At 35.0% G+C, this 26,694-nt stretch overlaps 4 protein-coding genes across 4 annotated transcripts; 2 read left to right on the top strand and 2 right to left on the bottom strand.

Moving 5' to 3' along the window:
• Positions 1 to 605: 605 nt before the first annotated feature.
• LOC107812772 (alcohol dehydrogenase 3-like) lies at positions 606 to 1,551 on the top strand. Its single transcript, XM_075253251.1, has 4 exons — positions 606 to 741; positions 887 to 1,023; positions 1,118 to 1,164; positions 1,269 to 1,551. Exons 1-4 carry the CDS (start codon positions 705 to 707, stop codon positions 1,345 to 1,347), a joined length of 300 nt encoding a protein of 99 aa, XP_075109352.1. The 5' UTR covers positions 606 to 704; the 3' UTR covers positions 1,348 to 1,551.
• Positions 1,552 to 7,961: 6,410 nt separating this feature from the next.
• LOC142181309 (uncharacterized) lies at positions 7,962 to 10,669 on the top strand. The gene is made up of 5 exons (XM_075254327.1): positions 7,962 to 8,307; positions 8,480 to 8,684; positions 8,834 to 9,384; positions 9,559 to 10,169; positions 10,373 to 10,669. Exons 1-5 carry the CDS (start codon positions 7,962 to 7,964, stop codon positions 10,667 to 10,669), a joined length of 2,010 nt encoding a protein of 669 aa, XP_075110428.1.
• A 3,604-nt stretch (positions 10,670 to 14,273) lies between these two features.
• On the bottom strand, positions 14,274 to 15,351 carry LOC107802474 (uncharacterized). The gene is made up of 3 exons (XM_075254328.1): positions 14,920 to 15,351; positions 14,613 to 14,816; positions 14,274 to 14,423 (listed from the first exon to the last, which is right to left on the bottom strand). The coding sequence occupies exons 1-3, from the start codon at positions 15,349 to 15,351 to the stop codon at positions 14,274 to 14,276; spliced, it is 786 nt and encodes a 261-aa protein (XP_075110429.1).
• Positions 15,352 to 20,549: 5,198 nt separating this feature from the next.
• Positions 20,550 to 24,914, bottom strand: LOC107828413 (probable aquaporin PIP-type pTOM75). Its single transcript, NM_001326202.1, is given in 4 exon segments — positions 20,550 to 20,768; positions 21,448 to 21,588; positions 22,331 to 22,626; positions 24,513 to 24,914. Coding segments are annotated over 4 exon segments (867 nt in total). The 5' UTR covers positions 24,847 to 24,914; the 3' UTR covers positions 20,550 to 20,672.
• Positions 24,915 to 26,694: the final 1,780 nt, after the last annotated feature.

Raw genomic sequence — 26,694 nt, forward strand, 5'->3', positions numbered from 1 at the left:
ACTTCGATACCTGGTTATGGATAAACATTACCCCCGGTAGCAGATTATTCATATCGGGTATAATAAGTTTATCCTTTCGGTACTCAGTTATGGATAAATATTATCTCCGGTAGAAGATTATCCATACCGAGTATAATAACCTTATCCTTTCAGTACCCAGTTATGGATAAACATTACCCCCGGTAGAAGATTATCCATATCGGGTATAATAAGTTTTTCCTTTCGGTACTCCGTTATGGATCAACATTGCTCTCAATAGAAGATTATTCATATCTGATATAGTAACAGCTTACACAGCAGCTTCCTTTCTTCTATAAATAGAAGAGATTTCAGTTCATTATGTACATCAGTTTGAATTCGAATAATATATTAGTTTCTCTCTATACTTTATCTTTATTTTATAGTCTTTATTTTATAACAACAACACCTTTTTCTTATTACTTGACAAAGACTCAAACAGTAACACAAAACAAACAGCCACAAACCGGTTTCCAAAACCTAGCGACCAAAACATGGAAATGGTTTTACTTTGGCCTGTTGTATTTAACTTTTCGATTTCAAATTTCAGGTATAAATACCCCAGCTAATGCAGTGCCACATCACACCTCAAGATATTTAATTCAGTATTCAGAAACAACCAAAGTTCTTCTCTACATAAAATTTTCATATTTTAGTGATTAGTGAAGGAAATCAAGAAGAAGAAAATGTCAAGCACAGTCGGGCAAGTCATTCGTTGCAAAGGTATGAAACATTCATTTAATTTCTTATACATTATCATTAATAGTTAAGTAATGACACAGTGAACAAAAGGTGGCTGTGTTTTTCTTTTTCTGAATATTTTGGTGGTACGTTTTTGAACTAATGGTAATGGACGTGTATTTTATAGCTGCTGTGGCATGGGAGGCAGGGAAACCATTAGTAATGGAGGAAGTGGAGGTGGCACCTCCACAAAAAATGGAAGTTCGTCTTAAGATCCTTTACACTTCTCTCTGTCATACTGATGTCTACTTCTGGGAAGCAAAGGTAAAAAAAACAAGTTACATTCTTGAAAAAATTTCTTAACTTAAGCAAATACCACAATGTGGATTGCTATCTTTTAACTCATTGACTGATTCAGGGCCAAAATCCAGTCTTTCCTCGCATTCTTGGACATGAAGCAGCAGGGTATGTATTTTGTTGTTTCAATTGATTAATTTAAACTCATAACTGATTGTTTCTAAAGCCAAAAGGGTACTGAATTCTGTTGTTTTCTTGATTTGGATATTTAGGATTGTGGAGAGTGTTGGAGAGGGAGTAACAGAAGTTGCACCAGGAGACCATGTTTTGCCTGTGTTTGTTGATTGCTAAAGTCCCACATCGGTTGTGGGCAAAATGTTTATGGAAATTTCACCTATAAAAGGAGGTCTAATGTTTAAGATTGAAATACACCTCTCATTTGCCTTCTTATCTTCTTAAGGCATTTGTATCTTCTCTCTTTAGTATTATTTCACTTGTATTTTGGAGTGGAATAAAATATTTGTTGTATCCGAGGAAGTAGGCAAAATTGGTCAATTCTGGTGTTCCTTTTATTGTTGCTTTATTGTCTTATTTATTATTTGGTGGCTGCTATAATTTTTGGTATAGTAGTTGTGACTCATTCACACTATATACATTTGGCTTCCGCAACAATTGGTATCAGAGCCAAGGTATTGTCTAAGTATGCTCTGTGGTTGCAGCATAGTTTGATCTTCCACATCAGAAAAGATTTATCTTGGTAACTGTGTCAAGGTTTTGTCTTAGTATGCTCTGTGGTTGCAGCTTAGTCTGATCTTCCACACCAGAAAGGAAATAATCTTGATTTGTTTCATCAGCTATTAAATAATATTCGTGTCAAAATGGGAGACAATAAACAAGAAGAATCTACATCAAGTGTCAATAATACGTCATCGTTGGCATCTTCGCTTATGACAAGAATTGTGTCAGATGCGAAATTTGTGGTAGAAATTTTTGACGGATCAGGACATTTTGGGATGTGACAAGGTGAGGTTCTAGATGTCCTTTTTCAACAAGGGCTAGATCTTGCCATTGAAGAAAAAAGACTAGATGTTATTGGAGAAGAAGATTGGAGAATTATCAACCGTGTTGCTTGCGGTACCATTCGATCCTACCTTGCTAGAGAGCAGAAATATCCATACACAAAGGAAACTTCTGCAAGTAAATTATGGAAAGCACTAGAGGATAAATTTTTGAAGAAAAACAGTCAAAATAAATTGTACATGAAGAAGAGACTGTTTCGCTTCACCTATGTTCCTGGTACCACAATGAACGAACATATCACCAGTTTCAATAAGTTGGTCACAGATTTGCAAAATATGGATGCAACTTTTGATGATGGTGACTTGGCCTTGATGTTATTGGGGTCACTTCCTGATGAGTACGAGCACCTTGAAACTACTCTACTCCATGGGAATGACGAAACTTCTCTCAGAAAAGTTTGTTCGGCTTTGTACAGCTATGAACAAAGAAAGGGAGAAAAACAAAAGGGCGGAGAAGGAGAAGCACTGGTTGTGAGGGGTCATCCTCAAAATCAAATGAGGACAAAGAAGGGAAGATCCAAGTCAAGATCCAGCCCAGCAAAGATGAATGCGCCTTTTGTGGAGAAAAGGGATACTGGAAGAATGACTGTCTGAAGTTGAAGAATAAGGCCAAACATAACAATGGAAAGGCCATTATGGAATCAAATGTAGTTGATTGTGATGATTCAGACTTCTCATTAGTTACAACAGAGCCATCAACATCAGCAGACATATGGCTGATGGACTCGGCTTGTAGCTATCATATGTGTCCCAACAGGGACTGGTTCATGGATTTTCAAGAAGGAAATATGGAGTCATCCACACAGCGGATAACAGCCCTCTTACCTCATATGGCATTGGTTCAATACGATTAAGGAACCATGATGGAATGATCATAACATTAACAGATGTTCGATATGTACCGGATTTGAAGAAAAATCTCATCTCTGTGGGAGCCCTAGAATAAGGGTTCAAAATCATTGCAGAAAATGGAGTGATGAGAGTATGCTCCGGTGCACTAGTGGTAATGAAGGCCAATCGGAAGAATAACATGTACCGTTATCGGGGTAGTACAGTTATTGGGACAGCGACAGTAACATCCAGTAACGAAAAAGAGACAGAAGCAACCAGGCTATGGCACATGCGCTTGGGACATACTGGAGGAAAATCCTTGAAAACTTTATCAGATCAAGGATTGTTAAAAGGAGTAAAGGCTTGCAACTTGGAGTTTTGCGAGCATTGTGTCAAAGGAAAACAGACAAGGGTTAAATTTGGTAAAGCGATCCATAATACTAAAGGCATTTTGGATTATGTACATTCTGATGTTTGGGGTACTTCCAAAACACCTTCATTGGGTGGGAAACACTATTTTGTAACCTTTGTTGATGATTTTTCCCGAAGAGTGTGTGTGTATACAATGAAGAGCAAAGATGAAGTGTTAGAAATTTTTCTTAAATGGAAGACGATGGTGGAGAATCAAACAGGCAGGAGGATCAAGTGTATTCGCACGGACAATGGAGGTGAATACAAAAATGATCATTTCAATAAGGTCTGTGAAAATGATGGCATCGTCCGACACTTTACTGTCAAACATACACCAAAACATAATGGAGTGGCAGAACGTATGAACCGGACCTTGCTGAAGAAGGTACGGTGTATGTTGTCCAATGCTGGCTTGGGCAAAGAATTTTGGGCTGAGACAGTTACATATGCATGCCACCTCATTAATCGTCTGCCATCTGCTGCTATTGATAGCAAGACACCATTTGAAAAATGGTATGGAAAGCCTGTTGTAGATTATGACTCTTTGCACGTATTTGGCTCAACTGTATATTATCATGTGACAAAGTCAAAATTGGATCCAAGGGCAAAGAAAACTATTTTTATGGGGATTACTTCTGGAGTCAAAGGATATCGATTATGGTGTACTATGACAAAGAAAGTAATATTCAGCAGGGATGTTACCTTTGATGAATCTGCTATGGTAAATAAGGTAACAAAAGATACCAAACAAAATGAGGGTGCTTCTAAGCAGGTGGAGTTTGAGAGAAAATTTATTTTTCCTACACAAGAAGCAGAGGAGGAAACAAATGAAGATTATCCTATGGAAGAAGAGCCAGTAGAGAGGGAGATTCCAACTCAGGAACCTCAACAACAACAACTTGAATCAATTGCAACCATCAGGCCAAAAAGGACAATAACAAAACATGTTCGTCTAATAGAGACTGTTGTTTGTGCAACCTCAATTGTAGCTGATGATGTTCCTACCACTTATAAAGACACAGTCCAAAGTTCAGAAGAAGATAAGTGGAGGACTGCCATGAATGATGAAATACAATCCCTTCATCAGAATAACACATGGAGATTGGCCAATCTCCCGAAGGGAAAGAAAGCAATTGGGTGCAAATGGGTATTTGCAAAGAAAGAAGGATTTCCTAACCAAGAAGATGTTCACTACAAAGCAAGATTGGTGGCCAAAGGATATGCTCAAAAGGAGGGAATTTATTACAATGAAGTGTTTTCTCCAGTTGTAAAACATTCCTCCATTAGAATTATGTTGGCTTTGGTAGCACAGTTGGATTTGGAACTAGTTCAAATGGATGTAAAAACTGCGTTTTTACATGGAAACTTGGAGGAGGAAATCTACATGACTCAACCAGAAAGATTCAAAGTTGCTGGAAAAGAAAATATGATGTGCAAACTTGAAAAATCGTTGTACGGATTGAAACAATCTTCTAGACAATGGTACAAGCGCTTTGACAAGTTTATGTTGCAGCAAGGGTACAAGAGAAGCAAATACGATCATTGTGTGTATTTGCGCAAGCTTAAAGATGGTTCCTTTATATATCTTCTCCTATATGTTGATGATATGTTGATAGCTTCCAAGAATTCGGAAGAAATTGATAAGCTGAAGATTCAACTGAAGAAGGAGTTCGAGATGAAGGATCTGGGTGAGGCAAAAAGAATTCTTGGCATGGAGATAATAAGAGATAGGCGTTCAAAGAAACTCTGTTTATCTCAGAAAGAATATTTGAAAAGAGTACTACAACGTTTTGGCATAGATGAAAATACTAAGCGAGTTAGTACTCCACTTGCTCCCCATTTTAAGCTAAGTACTACTATGTCGCCAAAAGATGAAGCTGAACGAGAGTATATGTCAAAGGTACCATATGCAAATGTTGTTGGTAGCTTGATGTATGCAATGGTCTGCACGAGACATGACATTTCACAAGCTGTTGGAGTTATTAGCAGATATATGCATAATCCAGGAAAGGAGCATTGGCAAGCTGTGAAGTGGATTCTACGGTATGTTCATAATACTGTAGATGTTGGGTTAGTTTTTGAGCAGGAAGGCAATCAGTCTGTAGTTGGATATTGTGACTCAGATTTTGCGGGTGATCTGGACAAACGAAGATCAACTACTGGTTATGTGTTTACTTTTGCAAATGCACCAGTTAGTTGGAAGTCTACTTTGCAGTCAACAATTGCTTTGTCTACAACAGAGGCAGAGTATATGGCTATTACAGAGGCTGTGAAGGAAGCAATTTGGCTTCAAAGATTCCTAAAGGAGCTTGGTGTTGAACAAAAAGGTATCACAATTTTTGTGATAGTCAAAGTGCTATTCAATTAGCGAAGAACCAAGTTTATCATGCAAGGACGAAGCACATTGATGTTTGATATCATTTCGTACAAGAAATTATTGAAGAAAGTGGAGTCACGGTGAAGAAAATTCATACTACAGAGAATCCTGCTGATATGCTGACAAAAGTGGTGACTACGGTCAAGTTTCAACATTGTTTGGATTTGATCAACATTGTTGAACACTGAAGATTGAAGATGAAGACACAACCAAAATTTGTTACTGAGAGAAAATTGAAGATGTGGAATTTTGCAAGGTGGAGATTTGTTGATTGCTAAAGTCCCACATCGGTTTTGGGCAAAATGTGTATGGAAATTTCACCTATAAAAGGAGGCCTAATGTTTAGGATTGAAATACACCTTTCATTTGCCTTCTTATCTTCTTAAGGCATTTGTATCTTCTCTCTTTAGTATTATTTCACTTGTATTTTGGAGTGGAATAAAATATTTGTTGTGTCCGAGGAAGTAGGCAAAATTGGCCGAACCTCGTAAATTCTGGTGTTCCTTTTATTGTTGCTTTATTGTCTTATTTATTATTTGGTGGCTGCCATAATTTTTGGTATAGTAGTTGTAACTCATCCACACTATATACATTTGGCTTCCGCAACAATGTTCACAGGAAAATGTAAAGATTGTGCTCATTGCAAATCGGAAGAAAGCAATATGTGCAGCCTCTTAAGGATCAACACTGATAGGGGAGTAATGATTCAAGATGGAGAATCAAGATTTTCCATAAATGGAAAGCCTATTTACCATTTTGTTGGGACCTCTACCTTTAGTGAGTACACACTGTGGTCCATGTTGGTTGTGTTGCTAAAATCAACCCCCTTGCTCCTCTTGACAAAGTCTGTGTCCTCAGTTGTGGAATCTCCACAGGTATAGGAGAAACTATGAACCGTATCTCAAATAGTAGTAGTTTCATTTGAGGAGTTCAATTGTTGATTGATCAAATGATTCTTTTTCTAGGCCTTGGTGCAACTTTGAATGTGGCTAAACCAACTAAAGGATCAAGTGTGGCTATATTTGGACTGGGGGCTGTAGGCCTTGCTGTGAGTACTAATTTTCAATGATTTGTTCTTTCCATATGTTACTTTAAGGATCAAACCAAACCAAACCAAGTAAGTCGGTTTTTCAAATATTAGAACTAAACCAAACCAAGTAAGTCGATTTTTCAAATATTAGAACCGAACCAAACCAATTAAGTCGGTTTTTCTCAATTCAGTTTATGTCGGTTTTTCAATTTTTTTGGATTTGTCGGTTTTTTCTTAAATATAAGACATACACTACCAAATACAAGACAAGAGGGGTTGCTCTGATGGTAAGCAACCTCCACTTCCAACCAAGAGGTTGTGAGTTCGAGTCTCCCCAAGAGCAAAGGTGGGAAGTTCTTGGAGGGAAGGATGTCGGGGGTCTATTTGGAAACAGCCTCTCTACCTCAGGGTAGGGGTAAGGTTGTTGTTGTTGTTGTTGTTGTTGTTGTTGTCCGTTTTTACTTGTTTTATGTTCTTAAATATAAGACATACACTACCAAACACATATTCCGGCGACCACATTTTCAATGTAACACTATCAAATCAATTGCCCTTTGAGAAATCTATTATTTACCAAAATATATTGATGATAATTGAATCAAATAGTGATGAATAATTTAAGGACTCAATTAAAAATATGTTATTTTTAACACGAAATGGATTCTTACACTAAACAAAAGAAAACTACCAATCAAACTAGAATGTAAAGGTAAAGAACTATATTAAAAGTGCAAACTATTAACATTTATCATAAATTTTTTGAAACTTTGTATAACAATATACATATGTATATGGTCTACATTATTAAATGGGATTTTTACCTATCTATACCATATATCAAACATTATTACCAAAAATGTTCATAATTTGTTATTTACCCATGTAGTCCACACTTTTACTACAAATTATATACCAATCCAAAAATAGGTAGATTTTGCCATTAAAAAAGCCCTAAAATGAAGGCACCAAATCTGATGTGATTCTGTCAAGGATTTTATTCCAATTTTGAAATGAAGGCGATTTTCATTCCTGATGAAGGCACCAGTTGCGTAATTCTCTCCTTCCTCAACAGAAAGAGATTTCACAAAAAACGCAATCAAATTGTACAATTACTGAAGAGAGACTATATCTGTTCTTCGTCTCAAATTGTACAAAATTACTCTTCGTCGATATCAGTATTCAAATTGTAGAAACTATATCTCTTCTTCGTCTTTTTTCCTATCAACTACACGAAATCATGTCAAAAATCCCAATAATGCTGAAATCGAATGGTAATTGGGATAACTATGGCAGATTTAGAGATTTTGAAGTTGATGCCATTGTGGTAGATGATAATGCAAACTACGGAATTCTCAGTTCTACAATTGCAGAACAATTATCGATTGATACATCGGATAAAATTATAGAAATCAAATACATTGTGAACGAGAATTGTCCTCCAATGGAGATTAGGAATGATATGGGGGTTCGTGCTTACATGGAAACCAAAAAGGAGAAAAAAAACTTAGGTTCGTATCCTTTATGTATAAGCGTAAGAGATTTCAATATGGAATTGGCAATCAACAATGAAAGCACCAGTGCAGGTATGTTTGATTCGACATTGCAGAGAGTTATGGTGTTACTATGTTATCTACAATATTACTACAATTACCTACAATTAAACTACAAAGCTCACATAGTACTGAAAAGGATAAAGCAATGTTGCTTTCAAAATTATCTACATAGAAACTACATTTATGAATTTATTGTTTGCAGGTTCGTCTGGATCCCTAAACTTACTTGAATTTCCATCCTCACCAGCTATAGAGGAATATCAAAGTGAAATAATAACTGAATCTACGCAAACATATATTGAAGAAGGACAAGTTTATCAGGACAAGCAAACAGTAGCTGCTGCAATGAAGAATTATTCAGTGATGCACAAGTTCCAGTTCAGAGTAAAAAGATCCAGTCATAGAAGGTATGTAGTTATTTGTGGATAATATATCAGCAAAATCAGTGTATGATTGAAGATAGGTGGGTTTTATAAATTGTAGTTAAATTGTAGTCAATTTGTAGTTAATTGTAGTTTTTTCATAAATTTGTGTAAATATTGTATTTCTTTTGTAGCTACTGGCTTATATGTGTTGCTGAAAGCTGTAAATGGCATTTCAAGGCAACGTCAATTAATAATTCGGCAATGTTCAAGATAAGAAGTTTCAGCCGTCAACACACATGCTGCCTAATGGACGAAACATTCATACAGCGCAAACGTACTGCAGCAGTACTTGGTAGCATGGTCGTTCCAAAGTATTGTGATCCTAAGACTGTTTACACACCAAAGGACATACAAACTGACATGTTATCCGAACATGGACTGAACCTAAGCTACATGCAAGCATGGAGAGCAAAGGAAAAAGCTTTACAGTTTTTGAGAGGGAATCCGTGTGACTCCTACAACAAATTACCCAAATATTTTTATATTCTTGAGAAGAATTATCCTGGTTCTGTTGTTAAATTGAAGAAGGCAGCAGATGATTGCTTCTTATATGCATTTGTTGCTCTTTGTACATCAATAAATGGTTGGCAATATTGTAGGCCGGTAGTAGTGGTTGATGGGACATTCTTAAAGTCAGCCTACAGGGGGATTATGCTGACAGCAAGCACCATGGATGCAGCAGGTAAATAATGGAATAATTTTGTACTTATTTGTAGACAGTCTTTAAAATGCAGTTAAATTGTAGTTATGTTGTAGTTATTTTGTAGTTATATAAAAGAATGTAGTTAGCATGTCTATATTTCTCAATATATATTGTAGTTGTTATTTAATCATATTTTATGTCTTAAAAATGTAGGTACTATTTTTCCCTTGGCATATGCTGTGGTTGATTTTGAAAACGACGCGTCTTGGAAGTGGTTCTTTGAGCAATTCAAGGAGGCATATGGTGAAAGACCTTCAATGTGTGTTGTTTCAGATAGGCATGAGAGTATACTGAAGGCAACATCAGTTGTCTATCCGGGATTGGCACACTACTCTTGCATGTGGCATATATGGACAAATATAAGGTCAAAATTCAAGAAGGGACATCTACAATTACATGAATTGTACTTTGCTACAGCACGGTCATACACTATGGATGAATTTAATGAAAGGATGTTGAAGATTGAAGAGATAGACCTGCGTGTAAAGTCTTACCTATATGATATTGGCTATCATAGATGGTCAAGAGTACATGCAACGGTAAATAGAACTTTTACTATGACGTCAAACATTGCCGAGTCGTTGAATGCTGTAACAAAAGATGCAAGAGAGCTTCCAATATTTGATCTATTTGAGTATATGAGGACTCTTCTTGAACGTTGGACAAAAGAAAAGTTATCGAAGGCAAAGGGTACTTTCACATACCTTGGTCACAAATACAACAAAGAATTGGAAGACAACAGTACATTATCTCAGAAACTAAGGGTAAGATATTTTTTTTGGTGCAGTAGAATCAAAAAAGTACTAGCTGCAGTTTTTCCAGATTGTAGTTAAACTGTAGTCAAATTGTCGGTAATAATAGTTTGTAGATGAGCTGTAATATATTTGTTGCTGATTTGTAGGTAAATTGTTGATAATCCATTTTAATGATTGATGTATTATTATTTCTGTTTGGTCTTCAATTGTAGGTGAGGGCTTCAACAGATCATATACATAATGTGTTAGATGGTGTGAAGCGGTACATTGTGTGTCTAGAAAACAAGAAATGTAGCTGTGGACAATTCCAACTTGATGAATTTCCATGTGCGCATGCTTTGGCAGCATTAAGGCATAGGAATGAAACATACGAAAACTATTGCTCTCCGTATTACACAAGGAAGAGCCTTCTGCTTACATATGAAATGCCAGTAAACCCTCTTCCTGATGAAGGCAAATGGGAAGTGCCACAACATATTTTGGATGAGGTAGTAAAGCCACCGGGATAAAAGGCAGCCAGGGAGACCTCACAAGAAAAGATATAAAACATTTGATGAAATAAAGTCAAAGAAATATAAGGTGTCATGTGGTAATTGTGGAGGTGAAGGGCATAACAAAAGAACTTGCAAGAATGCGCCGAAAAAGAAATGAATATCATGTAGTTAGAATAGTTATTCAAAATAAATGTTAGTGAGCTCAAATTATCGGATTTTCTTGTCTAATTGTTTAAGTTTTTGAAGATGAATAAGAAGTATAAACATCAATTTGTGTATCTGCACTATTTATGTTTTTATGTATTCTGTCAAGCATCTAAAGTTGTCTTTTTTTATAGAATAGTTAAACTTTAATATTTACTGTATACAAAAAAATTGATATTAATAAAGAATGCATTCAACGTAAATTGTATCCAGATTGTAGTGAATATGTAGTTTAACTGTGTTAGAACTGTAGTCCTGTTATTCATATGTAGAGGAGTTGTAGTTAAAATGTAGTTTGACGTAGTTTAAATGTAGATAAATTGAATTTTTTGATAAACCTTGTTGATAAAAGATGGCTAAATTATTTATATGATTCCTGTATTTATTTTATCTTTCTGCTGTGTAACAAATGATAGTTATATACAGATATTACTTGGCACTTGAAGGTATTTATAAAAATAACTTGAAGATTAAAGTCAAATTGTAAGACAAAGTTGTTGCTGTAAAAATGTAATCAGAGTACTAGAGTATAATGTAATCAACAAAAAGTGTTGTAGAAAACCAAAACGACATATTTCCTACATTGTTTTCCAATTCAACTACCAAATTTCACAGACCAAACTAGGAACACAATAGTCTATTTCTTCTTTCGTTGCACTCTAGTCCTCTCGTTTTTTGCCGGAGCACCCTTCCTCCTTGCTAGCCTGCCAGTAACCTCACTCTCACTGATTGACTCATCTTCTTGCTTCTTTGTTGCATAGTCCCACAGTAGAGCTCCATAGCGTCTACGGTGTTGGTCAATATCAGAAAGATCTTCCTTGGGATTGCCAAATCTCCAAGGCTAACATACTCCGCAAATGCAGCCACAAATACACCACAATCGCTGCATAAGATGAGAATTTTTCATTATATAACAAATGATTAAAATAAAAAAATTAAACATATAGAAAGGGAGATTATTTTTCTACACTGAGCCTTCCTTTTGTTGTGGAATCTCAGCAACCATCCATTGTATGTCGAGAGGGTCCGTAACTGGTTTTTCGATGTATGCCTTTGTGCTCTTGAAGTTAATGTCTTTACGTTTACCATAGAAACCAGTGCATGACAAATACAGAGGGATAATGATTGAAAACTTGTCAACCAATGTCTCTACTGTTTTATGACGGTTTGCTCTCACCATGGAATCATAAACATAAAGTTGTCTGTCCTTTATGTCAAAAACTAGCAACAACCAATGGAAGTTCTCTACAAGGTTCACAGGCATGAGCACATAGTCAACAAGATCCCAGGCAACATTAGCAAGAATTCTGTACCCAAGAATATATTCTCCAACATCATCCTCGGGTTTAACAACCGAATACCTTTGTTCCGGTGGAGAACTTATGAACTTGTCATAGATTCTTTCAATCTTTGTCTTGAACAAGCAATCCGTGGTTGTGAACCTAGTATTATTGTTGGGGCCATATTTGCCTCTTTTTCGCAGATAATACATAATAACATCAATGTGCTGCCAAAATAGAATAAACATATACAATAAGGTACGGTGTAACCACACTTGTCTACAAGACAGCTACAGATTAACTACAATTTGAATTTATTAAAAACTCTAACAGATTGCTGCAAATTAGCTACACTATAACTACAGAAATATAACAGTTAGTCCAAGTTCCTCACAAAATGTAATTTAATTGTAGTTTGTATGAACCATAGTGAACAAGTACTATATGTACAATTGACCCATCAGACTACAAAACAACTACACATTAACTATATTTATGCACTGTCTACATTTATTCACTATACAGAGGAACAAATGAAACATACCACCTAACTTAAGCTCCCAAAAATCAGCAAGTTCAACCTACAGTTAATATTAATAGGCACAATCACAAGCTCTACAATATTACTACAAGGTAACTACAGTTGTGGTACATGGAGATTCCAAGTCAGTCAAAAGTACCAAAATTCCAGTTTGTACATACAATCATCATCACATATGATACATAAGGTCCATAAAAAGCAAAATTTCACAGCTGAGACATAAATATAGTAACATATATATGTTGTCTACAATATTACTACAATTACACATCATAGCTGAAAAATAAACTACAATTACACTACACAGCTGAAGACAAAACAGATATTGTGAATGATTATGTTCTTTATACTTACTGTGTTATTGATGACTTGTCCGGGGTGAGCAAGGTCATAAAACCAGTCATTCTTATCAATCTTTTCACAACCAAAATCCAACCAACGCTTGATTTGGTTATCCTTCTTGGAAAAGTAATATTTCCTCCTGTAATAACAAAAAAAAGATGATCAAATACAAAAAATTTACAAAATGAATTACAATTTTAAATTATAAAAATGGTGAACAGACAGTGTAAAATGAAGCATTCATACCTCCTAGATACTTTATCACTACGAATGTATAACCAGTTGGTGAACCTTTCTGTCAATTCAGGATCTACATTTTCACCTATGACACTTGTGAAGGGGTGCTTGAGGTAAAAAAATTTAGGTCCAACAGATGTGCTGCCTCCAGAACTATACAAAGATGTGAAAGGTGATCGTGCATGTTTTCCCGGTTGCCTTGTTCTACCGGGATGAACAGGGGTTGATTCATCTCGTATGGGCTCGCCATACATGACCAACTGTGATAAGTTTTCTGGCAGCTCAAAGTCATCCAATGTCAAACCTTTGTTTTCAATGCCTTCAGGAACAACTTTTTTATCAATGCCTTCAGGAACAACTTCAGTCACAGTCACACCGTGAATTGGCGACTGTGAAACTTCACCTTCTGTAGATAAGTGTAGATCAATGTAGATATGAACAGTATTATGGAGTTATAGAGAATATAGAGAATATATTACCTGCTTGTTGTGGCTCAGCCACTTCATCAATTACTGGTTCTTCCTCAATATTTCCTTGTAGATGTTCTGGTGAAACATCAGCTTGAATGAATAATTGGGAATGAGAATTGTAGATATAAGTAGGAATATGTAGTTAAGGTGTAAATTATTAAAATTTTGCATAAAAACCTTATTGTAATGAAGGAATGGTTTTGTACCTGCTTTATATGTCTCAGCTGCTTCTTGGAAGTCAGGATATAAGTCAACATGTGGTTGAAAATGTTCTGGAGAAATTGTAGCTGCAACACATAGTAAAAAAATGATTAGTATAATTTAATAATGATGTCTTGAAATTTGTAGATATGTATGCAGGAATTTTGTAGATACCTGTATTGCTTGTGCTTCCATGCAGTTGATCACCAGCATTGAACTGGAATTGCTGGTTGTTATCTCCTTGATGTTGGTAATTATTTTTTGTTGAACTACCAGCAAACTACAATTTTGGGGAATATTTGAGACTACTTTATTCATATGTCTTAATTAGTCTTAGTACAAAATTATATGTAAATTCTTACCTTTGACTCATCCAAATCAAACCTCTTGTTTATCACATTCATAACACCCTTCAAAGATTGATCTATGAACTCTCGAAGGCTTGAGAGTTCCTCAAAAACATCCTTCCTATAGGCATCTAACTTTACATCAACCTAAAAATTAAATATATAATTAGTTGGTAATCTTATTCTAACTGCTACAGTTACACTACAATTCAACAAACTATAATTGTTATAGATTTATACCACAAATTAACTACAATGTATAACATACTATAATTGTTATGTAATGAAGTCAAAATGTAGCAAATTATGTCAATATATTGTAGTTATTCATAATACCTGCACAATCCCCTTTTCCAACTTCATGAGCTTGCTACTGACAGATTCAATGTCCTCTTGACAATCTGTATATTTGGGTTCAAATGATGGAGAAGCAGCAGTTGGAACATGTGATGGTTGAGCACCATGTTCATCTTCATATTGAATCTTGTCTGGCAGATTAAGCACTCCAAGCTCTTCTCCAGATTCAATCATGTTTGTGAACTGAATGATGAAAATAACAGTTAATTCAAGTGACAAAAAATGTAGATTCAATGTAGTTATTATGAATGTAATTGTAGCATCATACAAAAGTGGAAAAAAATACCTTGATCCACTCAGGCTTGATCATATTCTCTTCAATTGCAGTTAACCAAATCTGCCCCTTTGTAGCTGACCATCTTAAAATGCGAGGTATAGATTCAGAACATCTCGTAGCAAGCTCGGTGCTGACGGACGAGCAACACTCATATAGCCACACTTGCAAGGCTAATGAGCATCCCCGTATCAGATAAGAATGTACATGGGGATTAAGACGATGTCGGACAGATTCAATAACCTGCTTGAAGGATTTGATACCCCATGGGTATGACTCAAAATTACCAGACTCTATTAGAAAGAACATAAACTTGTCTATGAAAGTCACATGGTCTTTATCAGAAGGACAAACAAAAAATTCCAACATATAAAGAATGCACAACTTCACCGCATCCACATCGTTTGCCCATGCTTTATTAGTCACTACTTTTTCAAATGCCATTTCTCAACCCTTTCTTTGTTCGGAAAATATGTATTCATTAAAGGGCTAACATAGGTGGAAGTGTAACCATAGTCTGAAAACTTATTAACACAATTAAGACCAGTTATCAACCCAAATTCTCTCAAGGAAAAATTCAATTTTTCACCCTTAAACAGTACTGAAAAATATGAGTCAGTAGACTTTGTCAATTCATACTTCATCAGAAGATGAAGTGTTTGGTTTTGCATACAGATTTTGGGAAGACCTAATAAGTAACCAAAACAAGTTTTTCTAAAAACCCTTAAAGCATTCGGAGAGAGTAAAGCTTGTATCTGGCTAGGTATGTTAGGATCACACAAACTGTGGAATCTAAGCACACCATAATCAACATTTTGTTGTGCAAAGTAAGGTCCATTCTGTAGAAAATATAAAATTAATGAACATTAGTAGTTTGCATAAAAAGGAAACAGTAATCTACATATAACTACATGACAAATACAAAATATAACTAGAAGAAGAATAGTCTACCCACACCTATAACTACAAAACAATAACAGAAGAACAATGCACGTGTAAACATTATCTACAGAATGTAACAGTTACTTCAAGTATGTCACATAAATGTAGATTAACTGTAGTTAGAATGAAGTTAAATATATGAGATATACAGGCTACAATAAAAAATAACATATATACAATTTAACCATCAGACTACACATCAACTACAAACTAACTACATTTATACACTGTCTAAGAGTCACAGTTCCAATTAAACTACAAAATTGAGACAAAGAATCTACAGGATGTAACAGTTACTTCAAGTATGTCACATAAATGTAGATTAACTGTAGTTAGAATGAAGTTAAATATATGAGCTATACAGGCTACAATAAAAAATAACATATCTACAATTTAACCATCAGACTACACATCAACTACAAACTAACTACATTTATACACTGTCTAAGAGTCACAGTTCCAATTAGACTACAAAATTGAGACAAAGAATCTACAAAATTAGGACAACACCACATTTTACCAAAATACACTTGAACAATCAAAGAAGAACAATGCACTTGTAAACATTATCTACAGAATGTAACAGTTACTTCAATTAACTCACAACATGTAGATAAATTGTATTTAGAATGAAGTTAAATGTAGCAGCAATACAGGTTGCAATGAAAAATACCATCTCTACAATTTAACGATCAGACTACAAATCAACTACAAACTAACTACAGTATACACTGTCTAATAATCACAGTTCCATTAAACCTACAAAATTGTGAAAAATAATCTACAAAATTAGGACAATACCACATTTGGCCAAAAAACACTTGAACACTAAATTAACACTTGAACAACAGATTTTTACAACAAAAATCAAACTACAAAACAGTGAGGAAACATAAATAGTGTTTACCTTTATTGAAATTTTTTCCTTAACCAATTTTGGTACTTTTTTTGAGGGTTTCTTCTTCTTTGGTTTTGATGAAGAAGGAGAGACCTTGTGTTTTTTCATAGATTGAACTTTGGGAGAATCATCTACAAAATCGTCATCTACACTCAACTATTTCCCCTTGCGTTTCAGTTGATTGTCGACTAGTTTATCAACTCCACCAACATCAACATCGTGCAAATGCTTGCTTCTCATTTCCGCACGAATTTGTCTAGGAGATGAAATACCAGTAGTTTGTTCACTTGCATGCGTCGTTTGTGGGTTTTTTTGTGGTGATTTTGGTGTTAAAACACCCAAATCAAAGGTTGGAATATCAGCTAATATAGCTTTTGATGATTTTTTTTGGGGAGTGTTGGTTTTTTTCATGATTTAGGAGTTGAAGACAAAGATGGAAGTGAATTCAAATCGTGGGGGATACTATCAACTGAAGGTAATTAAGTGGAGAAGAAAGTGATGGTAATTGTGGGTGAGAAGAGATTGTACGAGAATGGAGGAAAAACTGAAGGTAAATCGTGGGGGTGGGGAACTGAAGGTAAATCGTAGGGGGTGTGGGGGGGGGTGGGAGGAGAGAGGGGCGGGTAAACCAAATAACGTGAAGATACAGTCCTATAATTATGCCTAATAAAAATGAACCCTTAATTATATCCCTAATTTGAATTATGGTATAGAAATGGTAATTTGGTATGCTTAAATGTAATAAACACAAACCTTAAACATTGAGGGTAATAAGTTTTGATATATGGTATAGATAGGTAAAAATCCCATAATAAATTTGAAATAGTTACTCCTATAGTCGGTTTGGTTCGATTTTTTTCTGATTAAAACCAAAACCAGACCAAATTTGATCGGTTTTTAAAATTCAAAACCAAAACCAAACTAAACAAAAAAGTATCGATTTTTTTGGTTGGTTTGGTTCGGTTTTTCGGGTTTTTATGAACACCCCTATTTGTTATATATATCTACCTTGGGATTTCACATATTTTTCAGCCCATTAGCTGCCTCAGCCAAAAGTTGGCAACGATTTTGTTCTCATCATGACTATTAGTATTCTTCTTTGTTTTTTAATCTTTTCCGTTACACGTTTACGTCTCCTTAATGACTATTAGTATTCAATCATGTTTCTAATTATACAAACGTTACAATTCTTATTTTCTGTTTTCAATTGTATATTTAATCTCTCTCTCTCTATATATATATATAAAGTAGGGAATGAAAAAGCTGATGTGGCAGCTCTCCTAATCTAGGATATGATTTATCTATTTTCTCGGATTTTTGATAGTTTTCTCTCATTTTAGTACTATATTTAATTATTTAAACCAAAAAATTAATGTTTAATTGTAGTTCCATGATAATGATAAATAGAGGAAGAGGAAAAATGACAGTTACAAAACTAAGATCATCCGTTTCAAAGTCAGCCTTTTATTCTTTTAATTACACCATACTCTTTTCTTTAACCGTTACAAAAATAATTACTCACCTTTACAGCTAATTTCAATGGAGATTCAATATGCATAATAATTCAAGAATGTTTTGGCTTATAAAAAGGTCCAACTCTTATGTTAGATCTTACGTTTGTTTGCTAATTTTATATGATGACAAGCATGATATTGGCCAACTCATTTGTTTATGAGTTTTAGCATTTTAATATGCTAATTTCCTACAACTTTTTATTATGTTATTGTATTACTCTGTTATTAAGTTAGTTTATTAAAATCCTATATATGTTTACACAGATAATCTCCAACATATTTTAGGTTTTGTATTCTCCAACATTTAATGGATGTGTACAATTGTTACTTCTTGATTTTCCTTTATAGCATGCGTCTTGAAATTTATGAGAGTTAAATGAAATCAGTTTGTTAATTTTAGAATGTTCTCTTAAAGTTAGGGGAAAGAGGGTTGACTTGAAACTGTGAAATGTTGAGCTTTTCATGCAACCAACACCAAACACATGTTAGTAGATTCTTTTTATATAGTATTCTTAAAATTAATGTAATATCATAAAATACAAATATATATATATATACAGTGGCGGACCCAGGATTTTTATCAAGCGGGTTCAAAAAAAAACATTAGATGAAGCGGGTTCATATGTGACTAGCTAGTTTCAAACTCAGGACCATGTGGAAAATTTGAACCCTCTTTACCAACAGGCTAGACATTTTCCTTGTTTTAAGTGGGTTCAAAATTATATTTATACCATTACTTGTCTGAAAACAGCAAAAATATACCTATATATACAGTGTTATTTTTCGATGAAGCGGGTTCATATGAACCCACTTGACTCCACGTGGGTCCGCCCCTGTATATTATATCATAATATATATATAAAAGTTGCGTTTAGATTTTATTTGTAGCGGAAAACTTCTTTGTAGCTGATAGGGAGGGTTTTACTAAGGGCTTATCCAGGTACAAATCCCAGTTAATTAGATTAGTAAGGAAATGTTGTGGTTGGAGAATATGCAAAAAATAAGATTGTTTAGAGAGTACTACAACAGCAACAACAACAACAATCCAGTATAATCCCACTTAGTGGGGTTTGGGGAGGGTAGTGTGTACGCAGACCTTACCCCTACCCTGGGGTAGAGAAGCTGTTTCCAAATAGACCCTCGGCATCCTTCCCTCCAAGAACTTCCCACCTTGCTCTTGGGGAGACTCGAACTCACAGCCTCTTGATTAGAAGTGGAGGTTGCTTACCATCATAGCAACCCCTCTTGTCTGTTTAAAGGGTACTATTTCCTTGATAATTCATTGAATGCTCTTGAGATACAGATATGTTATTATTTGAATAAAAATATGTGGATGTCAATAAAATTATAATGAAATCAATCTTGAGGACCGCGCGAAGCGCGGGCAAATTAACTAGTTGTTTGATAATTCTTTGAATTATAATTTATGTATACCAGCTAGAAAAAAATGTACAGTGAAAGCGGTTGACTATTTGGAATTTGGATAAATAATTTTACATTTTCTGTACACCGATACATAGGTGCGACAATAGTATGATTGAATATGATAAAAGATACGAGGTAAGCCTAAAATTTCTGAAATAACCCACAATCTCTCGAAAATTGATGCAAATTTACACAGCATAATAAAGGGAATGTTCTATATTAACTGGTTGAAAGAAACTTGGTGCATATTTAACATAAGATACAACATATCTTTCTCTCTTTTTTTTATTTGCCTCGGGTGTCCGAGTCTCTTCGAGCCCCGACTATTCTCGGGGGTGCACAGGCCTTCGGTAAGGAGTTTCCCGCAAGGGCACCACGGTTAATTCAGATTTTACCCAGTCCGATGGCCCTCAGAAATTGTTTACAACATATCTATCTAGACGATACCAACTAGTTGGGATTAAATTTAGTTGTTGTTGCTCTTATTTTTACATTGGTTTTGTGTCTATTCAGGAGTCTATTAAAAACTTCTATCTACGTGTGGAAATAAACGAACCTTAAAAAATCTTATTCATTTTGTTTTAACACGAAAATAGTTTGTCATTTGGGCAACCCATGAAAATTTAGCCATTTGGACAATAATTGATTGAAGTTGGAAAAAAAAAAAAGAGTATTTTCGAGCATATAATTTTGCTAAGCTCTTTAAAATTGATCTTATATTAGACAATTTTAACCAAAAAGGTTTTTATGTCAAGTTGTATTCGCGACACATAATATTATTCAATAGAATATAATTTATATTTTTAGAGGGAGGGGAAGGAAAAGAATAAGATAGAAATTCATTCATTGACAAAGCTTTTAGATACAACTTGATAATTTATTCACATAATTGACATCTTAATAGAAGAAATTACACATTTGACAGACACCAGCAAGAGAAGAAAATGGAATACAGAGTCTTGAAAAAGGCAAATGGCAGGAGAATCTTAAGCCTTGCTCTTGAATGGAATGGCTCTGATAATTATTTGGTGATAAACTGCAGCAAGAGCAGCTCCAATGAATGGTCCAACCCAGAAGATCCACTGAAAATATCAGGAAAAAACAGCACATTGTTAGCTATGAAAAACAAGAAGTGAAAGCCTCTGGGGCTTTGTTTCAGTGGTACGAGCACAACACGTGATGGATGAATTAGGCGCATGTCATGAGTTCGAACCAGGCTTTGGACAAAAGCCTGGTATTTAAGTGGAGAAGATAGAAGCAGGGGCCGATCCACCTTGCGACCTACGGGTTCACACGAACCCAGTAGCTTTTGTTCAAACAGTGTAAATGTGTTCGAAAAATTCACTCAATATCTATAAATATTTTAATGTGAACCTAGTTACTATTGAAAAATTACTTGAGGTTATTGCAGGAACCCGTAAATATTAAATTCTGGATCCGCCTCTGGATAGAAGGGAGGGCTCGTTATCCACCGAATTTCGACCTGTGCGCTAGCTAGCCCTCGAAAATTTATCGGCTATCAATATAAAAAAATGAAAGCCACTGGGGCTTTGGTTCAACGGTAAGAGCGTAACACGTGACGCGTGCGTTACGCGCATATCATGAGTACGAATCTGGCTGTAAACAAAAGCTTCATGTTCAAGTGGAGAAGGGTAAAGAGGCAGACACATTATCCACTAAATTTCAAATCGTGCGCCAGCTAGCACTCGGGGATTTCTAGGTTATTAAAAAAATGAAACATGTGTAAGTTGAAGGGCTTACATGGTCATCCCATGCCTGTTTTTTGTTGAAGATAATAGCAGCTCCAAGACTCCTGGCAGGGTTGATGCCAGTTCCAGTAATTGGGATGGTGGCCAAATGAACCAAGAACACAGCAAATCCAATAGGAAGAGGTGCCAAAATCTGTAAGAAAGCATGAAAGTTAGGAATGCAGTTCTTTATTCTTCAAACAACCGTAACTGCCTCAATCCGAAACAAGTTGGAATTTTATGCATTTTTTATCTTATTTTAGAGCTGTCAGCAAACATCAATAGCACATGCTAGTATGAGCAATTTTTTTTCTAGACCAAAGGCGGAAGGGGAACCTTGGAGCAACGGTAAAGTTGTCTCCGTGTGATTTATAGGTCACAAGTTCGAACCATGGAAGCAGCCACTAATGCTTGCATTAGGGTAGGGAGTCGATATCACCCCCTTGAGATACGGCTCTTCCTCGGATCCTGTGTAAACGTGAGATGCTTTGTGCGTTGGGCTGCCCTTTAGACCAAAAATGTTCACTCATTCTACTCAACCAAAATCTCAAAAAGAGGAAAACAAAAGAGAAATCGTTACAGAATTTGCATCCAAATTGTCTCCTCTTACTTGTTACAGCTTACTACGGATAGTATAATGATCCAACATATTAAAAGGCAGTATGGTGCACTAAGCTCCCGCTATGCGCAGGGTTCGGGAAAAGGCCGGACTGCAAGGGTCTATTGTACGCAGCCTTATCCTGCATTTCTGCAAGAGGCTGTTTTTACAGCTCGAATCTGTGAACTCCTAGGCACATAACAACAACTTTACCAGTTACACCAAGGCTCCCCTTCAAATCCAGACGCATTATCGGTAAGAAATATCTTTTGAATTAAAAAGGCAAGAAGGCACTTACAGGAACATGTGAATCTCTGGCATTTCTCTTGGCATCAGTAGCAGAGAAAACAGTGTAAACAAGAACAAAAGTACCAATAATTTCAGCACCAAGTCCATCACCTTTAGTATAGCCAGGGTTAACCACATTGGCACCACCACCAAGTCTTTGGTATGGACCTTTCATGAAACCTTTAACAACACCAGCACCACAAATAGCACCAAGGCATTGCATTACCATGTAGAATACTGCCCTGGTTAAGGAAAGTTTCCTTGCTAAGAATAGACCAAAGGTCACAGCTGGATTAATGTGGCCTCCTGTTTCAGTACAAAAATAGAAAGTCAGTTCTTGAAATAGAAAATAGAAAAGGGTGAAAAAAACCAATAGCTTTCTACTAGAATCATGTCTACATATGCAAAAAGTAATCAATGTAATATAACCTATTTCAATAGGTTGTCTGCCTTGTATTTGAAGTTATTAGTTCTATCTATTATGGATTATTAAATGTAATTATTTTAGGCAACTTGATAATAATTACCCTTCTGTGTGTAGAAGTTCAACTCTATATATAATAGACTACCCTTGCTTTATTTTCATCTTTCCTCGCGCCGAGGGTCTATTGGAAACAGTCTCTCAATATTCACAGTAGACGTAAGTTCTGCTTACACACTATCCTCCCTAGACTCCACTTGTGAAATTATACTGGGTTCGTTATTGTTGTTGTACCCCTTTGCGACCCCCACCTGCTCAAAATCTTGAATTACTTCTGAATCAAGGCTGGATCTTTAAGCAACACATATATCAAAAGAAGATTGAAAAAAAGAAGAGAACCAAAAACAACTTTTGGCTTTAAAAATAAAGAGAGCTGAATTATTTTTATGGGTATATATTCAAGAATTCATAAAACTAGTTGTCAAAAATAGGATGGAAGCATAAGCAACCAGAATAAACTAACACCTTGTTTGGATGATTGTTACATATTGTTTCATAATATATCGTATCGTATTGTACTGTACTGTATCGTTTGACAAATACAATGTGTGGATGGATTGTGTCGTTTTGGCGTCGTTTCATGGTATCACACACCAGTAATATGATGAATAAATTTGCAATATTATAAAGAAAAATTATGATACGATATATAAAAAGGTAGGGTAAATGATAAAATAAAATTATTTAATAATAATGAAGGGTGAGATTGAGAGAAAAATACAATAAAACGACGCGACCACACCAAATCGGTCGTTACATAAAGTGGTACATTTCATCGTTACATAACGACGGTTTTAACGATACGATACAATAAAATTTAAGTAACAACCAAAACAAAGATTGTATTTAAAGTAACAATACGATACGATACAATAAGTAACAACCATCCAAACAAGCTGTAAGCTAATTAAAGAAGGGAAAACAATGAAAATCAGTCACAAATTATAGAGAGAACAGCCCCGACACACACGCGCACCCCCAAAAAAGAAAAGAAAAAATCACATTTTCGGTACATGATACACAAAAAATTACATTTTTGAGCTACCAAAAAAAACAAAGCTGAAAACTTTGGGTATATATACACACAGTGACAGAGCCACCTTATCCCAAGGGTGTCACCTCTTCGCCTGAAAAATTATAGTGCGTAACTAGGTAAAAAAAAAAAAATACACATATTATATGGAACCCCTTTATTTTTTCATATATTTACTTTTTTATCTTTTGACACCCCTTAATAAAAATTCTTGCTCTGCCACGGTATGTACTTACATACCTACATTCAGGAATATTTCATAAAACTAGTTGTCAAAAATAGGATGAGGCACACCAGCAAGCTAAAATAAACTAAGCTAAAGAAGGGAAAAAATGAAAAACAGTCACAAAATTATGGGAGAATAGACCAAAAAAGATTACATTTTTATTATTATTGGTAAAAGAACAAGACTTGGGCAAGAGAAGCAACAGCAGCAGCAACAACAACAACATATTTAGTATAATCTTACAGGTAGAGGTATGGTGTAAGCAGACCTTACCCTTACCTGGAAGATACCCTTACCTGGAAGATAGAGAGGTTGTTTTCGATAGACCATCGACCCAAGAAAAGATGGAAAGAGAGAATAAGGGAGAAGAAGAAAGAAAGAAGAGCGAGACAAAAAACGATAAGGAAAAAGAGGAGAACAAGTGAAGCAACAAAAGAAGAAGAATAACTGACCTGAGATACCAGCAGTACAGTAAACAAGAGCAAAGATCATACCACCAAAAGCCCAAGCAACACCTTGAATACCAACAGAAGAACACAAACTATCTGATCTTTTAAGTCCCATTACAGTCAAGATTGTAATATACAAAAACAAGAAAGTGGCCATAAATTCTGCAATTCCAGCTCTGTAAAATGACCAAGATGATAATTCACCAGGTTCAAATAATGGTGCTGGTGGTGGTTCAACATAATCTTTATTTTCTGTTTGTGCTGCTGTTCCTAATGGTTGTGTTTCTCTGTATTTGTTTGCTCCAAGATTCACATCTTCTTCTTTGTTTTCTGCCATTTTTTTCACACACAGACACACACTAGAAGGTTTTTTCTTCTTTCTTTTTTTCTGTTTCTAAGTTAGGTACTGAGAAAGGAAAGTGTTTCTGTCTTTTTATAGTGGAGAAGTCATTATTTGATAAATGAAAAATGCGCCAAAAGTTAAACGTTAATTCTTTTTAACTCCATCTCCATGTGAAAACAAAAATAATGACATAATTTAATAATATCTGACGATTATGGTGGGATGGATAGGATCCTTATATCCTTAATTAGAAATTTCGTATTCAAAGTTTTGAAAATGAAAAAAGATTTGGTGGGATGGATCGATAGAGAACACTTCCACCTTGATAATATTTGACGATTGTGGTGGGACGAATAAGATCGTCTAGAAATGAAAAAAAATCTAGTAGAGAACGTTTTCTCCTTTAATAGACCTTATGCGGTATAATTCATATAAGTCAGGGCTCCAATACGGATACAGAACGTGGATGATAACCAAAAAAAAGACGTAATTTGATAGTATGATATTAAGCATCCATTTCTTTGTATTTCTGAAATATGAGATAAATGATTAGAAATGACGTAAATATAATACTTTTATTTGTTTAAAATAGAGTAACGAATTACAATCAGTGGCGAAGTTTCTCAAGGGTATTCAAATTTGAAAGAAGTGAAAAAAAAATTCCGACAAAGGGTGTTCAATATGCGTTATATACCTCTAAAACGTAATATTTTAGCTATATACACATGCAATTTTTTGACGAAAGGTGGTCAGTTGAGGTCATTTGACTATCCTTATGACCATGTGGCTTCGTCACTAATTACAACATATGATAGTCATCCATCTAGTTTTGGAAAATAATTTCTTAAGCTTTTGGAAACAAAATGTTGATAGTATTTAGAGATTTATATAAAACATACTTTTATGGAAAATTACTGGGTTTGTTGTTGTATATAAAATATACTCTAAACCAACTATTTTAAAGTTAAAAATCTTTTAATATTATTTGAAAATATTGTAGTAAAATAACTCCCAAAATAAAAAAGTACCATTCATTGTAGGAAGGTGAGAGCACTAATTGCAACTTTCTTATATAATTAAAATTTTAATTATAAAGTTATTATATAGCAAGGATTTATACAGGCAGTTTCAATTAATTTGTAATGAAGGTGTATTTCTACAGAAATAATTATCAAATACTGCAAGCTATCTGATACTTGAAATAAGAATCTTGTCATATAAAATGAATCAAAGAAAAAAAAATGTTACTTCATTAGTGTAATTTCTGAAACAAATTATACAAATTATTTAATTAATGATATTATTATCAACATTCTTTAGTAGGGAGAGTAATTAAAAAGACTGTTCTGGAAATTAAAGAGCACCAGAGGGGAAGGAGTTGGCAGATATATTCTTGTCTGGTTTTATTTCTTTTTCTTATCTTTTAAAAAGTATCTCATTATTTATTTAATTAAACATATATCAATTTCATTAGCTGGTCTAGCCCAAATTATTCACCTAATCTTCAAATAATTCTGAGAATGTGGGCAGCTAAGCAAATATATTTGAAATTAAATAGTTATGAGATAATGATTGCATAGCGTTACTTTTCTTTTTTTTCTTTTTTACAACAACAACAACCCAGTATAATCCCACTTAGTAGGGTCTGGGGAGGGTAGTGTGTACGCAGACTTTACCCCTACCCTAAGATAGAGAGGCTGTTTCCATATAGACCCGGTATCCTTCCCTCCAAGAACTTCCCACCTTGCTCTTGGGGAGACTCGAACTCACAACCTCTTGGTTGGAAGTGGAGGTTGCTTACCATCAGAGCATCCCCAATTATAAAATAAAAAAAATTAAAAA

Source organism: Nicotiana tabacum, chromosome 5 (genome assembly GCF_000715075.1).
Source record: "Nicotiana tabacum cultivar K326 chromosome 5, ASM71507v2, whole genome shotgun sequence".
Lineage (NCBI taxonomy): Eukaryota > Viridiplantae > Streptophyta > Magnoliopsida > Solanales > Solanaceae > Nicotiana > Nicotiana tabacum.

What these genes read in the sequence shown, in the direction of transcription:
- LOC142181309 (XM_075254327.1), top strand. Translation starts at nt 7,962, where the DNA reads ATGTCAAAAATCCCAATAATGCTGAAATCGAATGGTAATTGGGATAAC. An exon ending in AAGCACCATGGATGCAGCAG is followed by an intron (nt 9,385 to 9,558) that starts GTAAATAATGGA and finishes TTAAAAATGTAG; the next exon opens with GTACTATTTTTCCCTTGGCA. An exon ending in CATTATCTCAGAAACTAAGG is followed by an intron (nt 10,170 to 10,372) that starts GTAAGATATTTT and finishes CTTCAATTGTAG; the next exon opens with GTGAGGGCTTCAACAGATCA.
- LOC107812772 (XM_075253251.1), top strand. Translation starts at nt 705, where the DNA reads ATGTCAAGCACAGTCGGGCAAGTCATTCGTTGCAAAG. An exon ending in GCAAGTCATTCGTTGCAAAG is followed by an intron (nt 742 to 886) that starts GTATGAAACATT and finishes TGTATTTTATAG; the next exon opens with CTGCTGTGGCATGGGAGGCA. An exon ending in CTTGGACATGAAGCAGCAGG is followed by an intron (nt 1,165 to 1,268) that starts GTATGTATTTTG and finishes TTGGATATTTAG; the next exon opens with GATTGTGGAGAGTGTTGGAG.
- LOC107802474 (XM_075254328.1), bottom strand. Translation starts at nt 15,351, where the DNA reads ATGGCATTTGAAAAAGTAGTGACTAATAAAGCATGGGCAAACGATGTG. An exon ending in TCAAGCCTGAGTGGATCAAG is followed by an intron (nt 14,817 to 14,919) that starts GTATTTTTTTCC and finishes TTCATCATTCAG; the next exon opens with TTCACAAACATGATTGAATC. An exon ending in TGGAAAAGGGGATTGTGCAG is followed by an intron (nt 14,424 to 14,612) that starts GTATTATGAATA and finishes TTTAATTTTTAG; the next exon opens with GTTGATGTAAAGTTAGATGC.